We start from the raw sequence: 11,441 nt of genomic DNA on the forward strand, positions 1-11,441 counted from the left end.
GATCGCTCGCGTCACCGACGATCGCGACTGGATGCGCATCGTACGCATCGAACAAGTTCATTTTATAGTTACCGAGAGCTTTCGCGATCGCGCGCACGCGCGCGTTCGTTTCAAGATCCTATAGGAGAGGTCGGAGAGCGCACGCGATAACGTTATCTCTCTCTCGCATCACCACGCAAAACGATCGAGTCCTCGCAAAGAATGCCGTCTCACGAATGGAAGAATATGGCTATCATTTTCGTCATAGTGGTGGTGCTGATCGTGCTGATAGACTTCTAGATGAGCAACAATAGTAGCAACAGCTTCGGCAATAGCGGTAATAGCAGCGGCGGCGGTAACGGCAGTCGAAACGGAATGTGCGGTAGTTCGAGCGGTGGCGGCGGGACCGCCGCCGCCGCTACTGCTTCGTATTCCTACCGACCGTAGTCGCGACACACACGCACGCACGGCGCATTCGACGATCTGCGTGTCATCTATCACGTTGTTTTTTTCATCCCTGGTTCTCAGCCAACAAGTTACGATCGGGACGAGGAACAACCGGTGGCACCGCGGGATCCAATGGCGACAGCAATAACGGCGGCACGCCCGATCGTTTGGACGAGAGACACGCGCCGTCCCGTTCGTAACGAACGACGGGACGAATTGTCTCGCCGGTGCGTCGGCACACAGTAAGGAGTTGAGTCGTCTCTGACGCCACACCGATCGGACATAGAGAACAGATACGCGCATCAAGCGGACACGATGGCCGAACGCGAACGCAAGCGCGATCGTGTCCAGGTGCGCTTCGACGAATCTCGGCTGGAGCACGAGGCGTTCGAAGCAATGGACGACGTAGACATGTCACCGGCGGACAACGACGCCGAAGCGTCTCGCTCCTCCGCGCAACCGTCGAAGCTGCAGGACGGGCACGCGAAGGCCGACGAGTTCGTCTCGCCGGTGTGGCTGAGTCGCAAGTTACCGCTCGTTTGGTCGGACGTGGATCTGTGCAAGAAGAACGCGGCGAGACCCGGACGCGGCTGTTGCTTGTTCGCGCCTCTGTCATGGCTCGACGGCCGTGATAAACGGTTTCTGCGCGTTTCATCTGCGCGCCATCTTCAATCTGACGTTCCTCAACGACGCGATTTACACGTTGAACGCGAAGGGTGTCACATCCGCACTACCAATTGTAAGAGGAAGCACCACACAAAAATTTTTTTTCTCTCTCTCTTCTTTCCCTGGAATCACCACAAAACTTTTCTAAGTCCCTCGAACATAAAATTTTCTAAGTCCCTCGACCCTAAATTTTTCTAAGTCCCTCAACCCAAAACTTTTCTAAGTCCCTCGAACATAAAATTTTCTAAGTCCTTCGACCCTAAATTTTTCTAAGTCCCTCAACCCAAAACTTTTCTAAGTCCCTCGGCCGAGAATTTTTCTAAGTCCCTTCGCGCCGAAATTTTCTAAGTTCTAATTTCCAAACCCCCACTACCTTCCCACTCCAGAGGAAAATTCGGCGGCTCGGGAAAGCCGCAGCTCAGGGACCGCGGAGCGCCCGAGAGTCAGTCTCAGTCGTGCAGTGATCTGGTGCAGTGCTTCCTCCATCCCTCCTAGGGTCTAGTATAAGTGCTAAATCTAACTTAGAATATTTTCGTGAGTTTTAACTTAGAATATTTTCGTGAATATGAACTTAGAATATTTTTGCTAAATCTAACTTAGAATATTTTCGTGAATATGAACTTAGAATATTTTTGCTAAATCTAACTTAGAATATTTTCGTGAGTTTTAACTTAGAATATTTTCGTGAATATGAACTTAGAATATTTTTGCTAAATCTAACTTAGAATATTTTCGTGAGTTTTAACTTAGAATATTTTCGTGAATATGAACTTAGAATATTTTTACTAAATCTAACTCAGAATATTTTCGTGTATTCTTTTTAGTTAAAATATACTCTTGTTAGCCGATTCAAGGTTAGATTCACTTTCCCATCTCCTCCCAACCCCGACCGCTAACGCATTGGAATCGCCTAGCTGATAACTGGCCGCCGATTCTTCAAGGTATTCGCATCACTAGAATAGGGGCGTACAGGCTGCGGCCCGATCGCACCGCCCATCCGTAGACGCACAGGTTGCGGCTCGATCGCACCGTCTACTAGTTACTCGAAGGCGCATAGGTTGCGACTCGATCGCACCGCCTGACAGAATAGGGAACTCCGAATTAACCACACGAATACAGCTGGCCGGAGTCACGGGAGTGATTCCAAATGCGCCCTGTACGCAGGGGTGGTCGTAAAAAATTCATCAAAAAATTAGAATACCAACTAAAGCATGGACAAGCGTACCACCCTTACCTAGGTGTCGAACCCACCAACTCCGCTCCCGACAAGGGGCATCCTCGCTCCACTGAACCCCCTCGCTCTCCAGAATCTCCTCAGTCGCCCGTGCCAGAGCACCCGAAAGCTACCGCTCGCAAACCATACAGTGTTAGCAAGATCGATTGTGACACCCATCCGCGACTACCGATCATTCGACGCGGATTCTCGCCACGAGACCCGAGGCCTGCTTTCTACCGTCGACTGCGTGCAGAGATCCTCCACTACTACTACGGAGCATCTATCCCGCCTCACACTCTCCGCACCTGTAACGAGAAAACTCCGACCCTCGAGCAACTTCGTGGGCACGTGCGCAACTCCATGATACAGGTGTGCCAGATCATTACATTGGATTAAAGGAACTGGTGAGTGTCAATTGCTGTATACTCCGCGGAACATCGTGTCGTGCCCGCCAGATCGCGCGTATCCCTGGGGAGAATCACGCGATTCGTTTGACCCAAAACTGCGATCTAGCCCCGCGTCCAGGCCCGAGCACCTGCAGCCTAGCATCGCAGCCGACCGGGACGTAACAAGGGTCAAGCCGTCGTTTGGCTAAGAGTTACTGCTACGTGGTGGATCTCAGACTGGTCGACGATCGCATGACCGCGTGTTTCCCGTCCTTCGAATTGTTCGAGCGCGAACCCACCGTGCGCGACATCAATCTGTCGAATTTGGAACGATATCTGGTGTCGATCAACACGCCCAATTGGGAGATCTACTCGTTGCACGTGAAATTTTTACACCAGTTGATCACGATTCACTCGAGCTTTGCACAACCGCTGCGATCATCGCGAGACGATCAGTTGTTCGACAATCAATTGATCATGCATTGGAACGTGTGGAACGAGTACTACAGTTAGATACTTCGACAAACTCTGACCGAGCTGTACGTGTTTCACGTGTCTGATCGTACTCGCGAGATGCAAGGCGTCCCGGTGTCCAAGTGCACCACTCTCACGCAAATAATCGTTCGCTTGTTATCCGAGTCGTACAATCGTATGGAGGACAATCGATTTCACTCGGCACCGGCTACCTACGGCGTATGGATGCGCGGACATTTCGCGTACAGCGACAACCTATGCCCCCACGGTACCACCAGGACCGAGAATCTGTCGACCGTTGGCGCGATGGCGACAATGCCGATGCTGTACACCGACGTGTGCAAGAGAACGTTGGTACAGTACGACAAGAGTCAAAACTGTCAGGATGGATTCTGCATCACCTCGAAGGTGAACCGCGAGAACACGGGATTGAACAGGACGGTGCTGGTTTCCGGCGAATCAAACAACTCTGCTCAGTGACGAAACGACAGCGACGTCGAATTTATTTCTCATTCATTCAACCGTACAGAAGAAAAAGAAACACGGATCGTCGGTGCCTCCAACGATCTGACGGAAAACAATGTTCGTGAGAATTCTTTCTTCCGTTGTCTCGGTGCGCACTCCTCGTCAGTCTTCCGTCTCGTCGGCTCTGTAGCGCGCAACGATGAACGTTCTCGACAACATGACCGCCAGATTCGTCTCCGACGGTCGCTCGATCTCGTACGAGCCTCTCGACGAATCGCCGTTGTTTCGAAGAATCGATTACAAACAACTGCTACATTTCGTCGAATCGGCGAAAGTCGCGGCGTTATACTTTACGCGTCTGGAGCAACGGTTTCCGCGGAGAAACAACGTTCGCGACGTTCATCCCGCTCTGTCGTCGTCGTCGACGATGTCTGCTTCTCCGCGGACACCACGAAGTATCGGATATCGTGCATGTACAGTCGTTTGGCGAACTCCTCGTTCAAAACAGCAGATATCACTGTATCTGCAAGAGGCCTGCGTGATGCTGTACACGACGACGTAGCCGATCGTGACGAGAATCGCAACATGCAACACGCGCCATCACAAACGCCGTTTCTGGTCGTCGCTCGAAACATCGGTTCGACGACGGCGTTCTCGACGAGGAGCGACGTCGTCATTGGGATTTCATGATCGCGAGCAGCGCCCTTGGCGCTTCGAGAGTACTCGCGATAACTACGCTCATCGCGTACGGGACGACGCGTCGCACGCGACGATTCGTCCGCGTTGAAGAGAGACGACGATGATGACGAAGACGACGCGTCCGATTCCACCATGCTCTTTTTTCGCCAACCTCGTTCTCTTAATACAGGAGCGTATTATTCTGACCGCGTGATTTCGCGCCGCTACGTTAGAGTTCAGCGCACCCCGTTCGTGCGCGGCGAAGCGCGAAACGAAACATCGTGGAACACCTGCACAATCTGACACCGCGAACCTTTCCACTGCCGCGAGACAACGACGAACGCGGCGTCGCGGAAGCCATTGCTCGCAACGCTGCGCACGAGAAGGGTGTTTCGGAGTCCGAACGAACGAGAGAGAACACCCTGCCACGATCGTCGTCGCTGATCGATGCGGCGACCGCCGCGTTTCGGGCGATCAATCCGTACGCCAGCGATAGATCGCCGATCATGGACGCTGTGCGCTACGTACAAACGGCATCGATCGATATGCTGCGATGTCACGACAAACACATACCCGTGGTACTGCGTGACATGTACAAAACGCTGCTGCGCAACAGTGATCGCGAAGCGTGCTGCGAAATGAACATGGTGTTCAATATGTTCGTGCAGTCGTTGACGCGACTGACGTTCTACCGGTACGCCGTTCAATTGGGCAGCGGCGTAATGGCGTCCACCGCGTCCAAACTCGTTCCGCTGGACAGAGGAGTGCGCACCGTTTACATCACTATAGAGGACGTGTTCAACGACATTCGAAGGAATTGCGAAACGTACGACGCGAGTGCGAGAGGTGACTCCTGCGAGAACCCGTACTTTCGTCTGATGCGCTCGGTCGTGCTGGAGGCGCTGCGCGAATACGTGGGTAATGTCTCGCGACTGTTCAGAGACGCGCCGGTGTACGAGTAGAATGATATGGACGCCGTCAACACGTACGTGGACATGTTCGTCAAAAGAAAGAGAGCGGTCGACGACACCGCGGATGCGCCAACGCGATTGTTCCATCGTCGCGGCGATTCCGGCGCGAGCGAGAATCGAGCCGCAACCGCCGTGAACGACGAGTGAGGCAAGCGAGTCGCCGCGCGTTCGTCCGACGCGAGAACTGAAGGCAATGACGATGGCGTCGCGAACGACGGTGGCGGCGGGACGCGCGACGATGTCGATCGCTCCTCAAACCGTCGACAAACCTTGATTCGACAGCGGCGCGAACGAACGCGACGCGTACGCGTTGACGATCGCGTAGTCGCGACGACCGTCCGTCGACACCGTCGTCGCCGATATCGAGTCGCGAGTCTCATCGACCGACGACCGCGATCATCGCAATCCCGCGTCGCCGGAACGCGAGACGCGCGCGACCGCGTCGATCGCGATCGGCGCCGCGACGACTCGCGTCGAGGTCGCTCCTCGCGACGACGCGATCGACGCCACTGAGGTCGACGTCACGACGAAGCCACCGGGCGAGAACGACGACACCGACGACACCGTACTGCTGTCGCGCCTTCTCGAATAGGCGATCATCTCCATGGAGAAAAAGGAATCTCGCGCGGTCGCGAATCGTCCTCGAGGGAAGCGAGAATCGTCGTCCGTTCGACTACGACGCGTCGCGACGATCGTCGACGACGCGACGACGACGGGCGATTACGCTCGCGTCGCGCGAAGACGCGTCGCGCTCCCGAGCCCAGATGTCGTCGTGGCTCGAAGACGCGACGATCGCGTCGCTTACCGAGGACATCGCGATTCGATCGACCGAATATCCGCATCTTGAGGATGATCGTTTCGACGAGCGAGACCCCGAGAAACGCAGCGACCCTCAGTTCTCGACATCGGACGAGAACGAAGACGACCGATGGCGACGTCCGTCGCGACCGACGAATCGTCCGTGGTAGAGGAACCGGCGACATCGGCGTTTCGGATTGATAAGTGCTCTACTGGCGAAAAAATGCGAGACCGGAGTGTACGCGTGTACGACAAATGGGAATAAAGAGAGAGGAAAAAACGTGACACTGTTTCGTCGTTCGATCGTCCGCTCGTTCTCTCGACCTTCTCCCGATCCGTATCCGGTGCGTTGAGAGCACCATGTCATCCGTAGGTACGGCTCTGCGCCATTTCATAGCGAACGCGACTCGCGCGTTTTACGCGGTGGGCGTTTCCTTCGCGGTAAAGGTTACTCATTGGAACGTCGTGCTGTCGATGCTGGGAAAGCGCGTGCGAACCCTCGCCGCGCGTTTCTCGTCGCTGTCAACGACTAAACGCGTCACCGAAAACGGGGAGGAACTGGTGATGCTCGGCGGTCGCGTGGAAGCCCACGAGTTCATGGCGATGCTGCGCACCGCCAGATCGGTCAAGGCGTTCGAGGCGGCGACCGGCGCCGTTCGAAGCTCCTTCTTCCGACATCTGGACAACGTGGCGTCGATTCATTTTCCCGACACAAATATCGCTCGTCGCGCCGAGTACCTGACGCGCCATCGCGCCATCGCGAAACGCTGATCGAGCGAAACCTTGTCGCGCGAACCGAGCGAATCGAGAGCGCCGAGACACTGGAGCGCGTGATTCGCTCCGATCCGACGACTCTGAATCGAGCCAACGCGCTTCTCAGCAAAACGTCGCGAACTAATATGATTCTATATCTGGGTGTCTCGTTGATCGCGGCCGGCGTCGGATTGTCGTATCTGGCGCGAGTGGTCGTCGAGCACGCAGCCGCGAACACGGGATGTTTCGTGTACACGCGAGATCTCACCAACGGCGACCGAAGACGCGACGCAACGCCGCCATGGTGTCCCGAGTGGTGTGCACGGTGGCGCCGTCCTGCTGCCACCACCACCACCGACCGTCGTCTCGGCGATGCCGACGCGGATCGTAACGACGATCGTCTCGAAGCAACGGCACCACGTAATTCTCGATCATCTCCCGATACCGCTCGCCGGTGACGCTCGCGCTGCGTCGCGTCGCCGCGTCCTCGAAGAAGTACGAGCCGAGAACGCCACTTCTGGACACCCCGCACCACACGGTAACGCGCACACAGTGCGCGCTTCGCGGTTGCCACAATCGCGGATTCTGCGCGCCCCAGAACCGCACGTTTTGCCGATTGAACATCTCGCAGGAGAGATCGAAATGCGCTTCGTCGCCCATTATGAGACGATGCACGAACGAACGATCGCGCGCGACCTATCGCAGGAAACACCGTGAGAACGCGAGTCGTTGCTCCGTGTCGGGCTGCGTCAATGTGTGCGTCAGTTGCACCTTGTACGCCTGCACGCGCAAATCCAGTCGCTGAATGCGCATGAGAGAGGAGCGCGACAGATTCACTCGCTCTATGTTAGCGTCGGTGCGCACATTGAGCGGCCGGCCGGGTTGCGGTCGATCGCGCACGCTGCCTAGCTCGCGAAAATGTCGCACCGTGGCCAGAACGGTATGAATGCACACCGAACGCCGACGACTCGGCGCGTCGTTCCCATCGGGGTCGCGGTCGCGGGACCGTCTCCAGAGCGACATGACGCGTCTCACATTACCGTCGCAGCGATACCACAATCGCACCAGAGCCACTCGATCGGGGGTGCGCAAGCGCCGACGATCGATCGCGACCGCGCGACGATCGACGACGTTGTCCTCGCTCGCGTCGGCGCCATCTATGTTGTCGCAGCTGTCGCTGTCGCCGTCGTCGCCGCCATCGTCGGTCCCGACGTCGCGTCTCGAAGCTCGACGACGGCGCCTCTCGGACGCCGCAGCTGCGTCGCCGCGTATCGCGTTCGAAATCTGTGCACACACACGCAAGAGCGTTCGTCGTTAGCGAACGACGCGAGCGATCGCTTCCGCGAAACGACTGCGCGAAGTTCCGCTGTGTTCGCGCGTTCCGACCGCGTGATCTCGTTCCTCGATGTTCGCACGATGCAACGTCGTCGTCCGGCGATCGCGATATCCGGGCGTCGCGTAGAGCCTGGAGCGTACGCGACGAGACAGAAAATCGTCGACTCTCGATCGTACGTACGCGCCAGATGCCGGTTGACACACGCTCGAAGGAACAAACGCCACGGTGCACGATTCGCCATGGGCCGGATATCTATCGCTACCGCGAAGGATCGTCGCTACCGACAGCCGCGTCCCTCGTCCGCGGTTCGACGCGACGACCGTTATTCGCGACGGCCGCCCAACGACCATCGCGAGAACCGCCCGAAGACGACCGTCGCCGTTACGGAATCGTCGATGTTCGAACGAGTTATGCGGAGCGAAACCAAGGATCGTCGAGTGTCCGCGCAGCTTGCGGTTCAACCCTGTCGCCGAGTCCCGCGATTCGGCCGAGAACGTTTCAAACGTCCGAACTCGATCCGGGGTGCTCGCTCTGAGAAATATACGCGAAACGAATCTCATCCGGACTACCGCTACGGTCGCTTCGTAGCGGCGGCTCTCGCGTCGTGTCGCACATACCTCGATAATCGAGCGCGCGTTCGCGCGCCGTATCTCTTTGCGTTTTTCGTGACGCACGCACGTATATGCACTTGTATGCACATTCACCTGAAGGAAAGAGGTCGATTAAACGATACACGTACGCGTCAGTATCTACGACGAGTCGTTTATTATTTCCTGCTACTGGTTCAACCATCCTCATCATCGTTCCCGTCCCGTTGCGCCGGCAGCGGATCGTACTCGCCGTATTTGTCAAGCGGTGTCACCGGTTCGTAACGCGCCGCGTGCGCCAGTATCTCGGTGTATGATAGCAACGGCAGAGTTACGCGATCTCTCGATCGTCGCGACCGTCATCGACGGCGTCGTCACCTCGCGTCGCCAGGCGTTCGGTCACAAAATCCTCGTACGTAGTGTCGGATCGTTCGAAGTAACGACGTAAGCGCGATGGTTTCCCGATCGTGCGTTTGAAGCGCGCGAAGTCTCCGGGCACCCAGTGACGACATATTCGACGAATCTTCGATTCGTAGTCCCGACTGGCGAATCTAGTGCCTCGCGTCGCGTAGTCGATCGGTCGGTGCAGAAAAGCGTTGAACAATCGCACCGTGGCCTCCCGCGTACCCACGTAACCCACGTAACCCATGAACACGGCGGCGCACCGACGACGAAACGCGTCGTCCAGATTGCTCAGACGGTTGGTCGTGAAGATGCTGAACACGCCGTAGTTGTCCGTCCCGTCGTTCGGTTCGAGAATCGTAAGAAATCTCGTGAGCAGACTGTACTCGCCGCTGGTCAAGGCACCGCTACGATTCTTCACCAGTCCGTCCACCTCGTCCAGCAGCAGCAACACGTTGCGACCGGTGGTGCGAACGAGAGCGCGCATCTTCCGGTACAGCGAGCGCAGTTTCTTCTTGGTCTCCAAGCGGTAGGTCGACAGCAGGTTCTCCGCGTTGACGAACGCCAGATTCGAACCGAGCGACCGGGCCACTGCCCGAGCGGCCGCAGTTTTACCGGTGCCCGATGGTCTGTACAGAATCACGTTCGCACCGGCCCGCGTGCTCGGTCGTCGCTCCATCACCTCGTCCGCCAATAGGACGCTCTCCGGCTCGTCGTTGATCACGAAATAGGCGTTCAGCAACAGCGCGTGCTGCTCCTCGTAGCCCGGCAGATCGCTCAGTGAGACGTTCAGACTCTCGTGCGTGGTATGAACTCATACAGTCCATCCGTCAGCACGCCTCGTGCGTTCGAACCGAGGACTCCACGATTCGCAGAGTCTCGACGGTGGGCGGGCGATAGGAGAACGGCGCCGAGACGCAATAAACGGCGAAGCGCAGTCCAATGCGATCGGCCAGCGATATGCTCGCGAACAGCGACAACCAGCGCGTCGTGTCGAGATCGCACGCGCGATCGCCGATCTCGACGACTCGAGTGGTGCGTTCGAAGTCGACGATCTCGCGCCACAGCTCGGTCGCGTTGTCGATCTCGACAGCGCTTTCGGTACTCGTCGTCACAGCCGTCGTCGTACGCGTGCCTCAGTTCGACCAGATCTTTGAGCACGGCGAACGCATCGCCGCAGTCGCACGCCGACCCGTTCCCGGCTCTCGTCGCTCGCGGTCTTCGACGCGTCACCGAACGCACGATCGCGTCGTAAGCGTCTCGATCGAGCTCGCGGGACCAATCGGCGATGGTCGTGACACCAGTCGACGTCGACGGCCGATGTCGCTCTTGGATTCAATACGGAACCACGCTCTCGTACCGGCCCATGTCGATGATACAGGAATACCACAGGGCGTAACGGCGCAACAACCCGGCGTAAACGCGCACGCGAGACGTCAGCACGTCTCGCGTGCGCAGAAGCGTCTCGCGTCTGCTTCGCGCGACGGTCTGTTCCGCCAGAGCCGAGCGAATTTGTGAATGCGCGATCGCTTCAGCGCATCGCATCGAGGCACTGTGGCGCGCAACTCGACGGCCAGGCGTCTCGCGGCCTTGCTTTCTTGGTCATCGTTGTCGTCCGTCGACGCGCGCGACGCAGAGGTCACTTCAACGTCAGCCACTCCGCCCTCGGTCAACAGCACGAGCTTTCCGCTGGTCGCGCATCGCGCCAACGTGGCGCGCATATCCGACTCCGCGCTCAACGCGACGTCGGACGCGTCCGAATCGTACGCTCCCGCGTTGGCCATGTCCATCGCGCGAAGCGTCCAGGACACCGATTTCAGCGTGTCGTTGCGCGCCGCCACGAGTCGCTGCCGGGAGGCCCGAAGCTCCGCGAGTTTACGCTGTCTACTACGTTCCGCGAAATCGGCCACCCCTCGCATACCGTCGACGATCACGCTTATGATCAGATTCGTTCGATTCGCCACGCGTTCTCGCTCCAACCGAACGCGTGCGTTCAGCACCTCGTTGACGGCACGCAATTCACGTGCTTTGTCGCGCTTCATCGATATCTCGCGATGCTCCGCGTTCGCGGCTTCGCGCGATCGCGCCACTTTGTCGCACAGAGCGTCGCGTTCGGCGCGCGATCGCGCCACCTCGTCGCACAGACAGCGAGTCGCTCGCCAGCGGACGCGCTCACCTCGAGCGACCTTCGCGCAACGTACGATCGCGCGATCAGCAGTGTGACGCATTCGCGCAGATCGTACTCACACGAGACCCGCGAGCGCAGAGTCGCGAATCGACTCG

The 11,441-nt window shown here is 57.5% G+C and overlaps 1 protein-coding gene across 1 annotated transcript; it reads right to left on the reverse strand.

Annotated features, from left to right (window-relative positions):
* Positions 1-9,087: 9,087 nt before the first annotated feature.
* LOC112588984 (vacuolar protein sorting-associated protein 4-like) lies at positions 9,088-10,942 on the reverse strand. The gene is made up of 2 exons (XM_025300442.1): positions 10,712-10,942; positions 9,088-9,954 (listed from the first exon to the last, which is right to left on the reverse strand). Exons 1-2 carry the CDS (start codon positions 10,940-10,942, stop codon positions 9,088-9,090), a joined length of 1,098 nt encoding a protein of 365 aa, XP_025156227.1.
* Positions 10,943-11,441: the final 499 nt, after the last annotated feature.

The sequence above is a fragment of the Harpegnathos saltator genome, unplaced genomic scaffold (genome assembly GCF_003227715.2).
Source record: "Harpegnathos saltator strain DR-91 unplaced genomic scaffold, Hsal_v8.6 scaffold364, whole genome shotgun sequence".
Classification (NCBI taxonomy): domain Eukaryota; kingdom Metazoa; phylum Arthropoda; class Insecta; order Hymenoptera; family Formicidae; genus Harpegnathos; species Harpegnathos saltator.

Coding starts and splice junctions, on each gene's coding strand:
- LOC112588984 (XM_025300442.1), bottom strand. CDS start 10,942: ATGGCCAACGCGGGAGCGTACGATTCGGACGCGTCCGACGTCGCGTTG. Junction 9,955..10,711: donor CCGTCGAGTTGCGCGCCACA/GTGCCTCGATGC, acceptor ACCACGCACGAG/AGTCTGAACGTCTCACTGAG.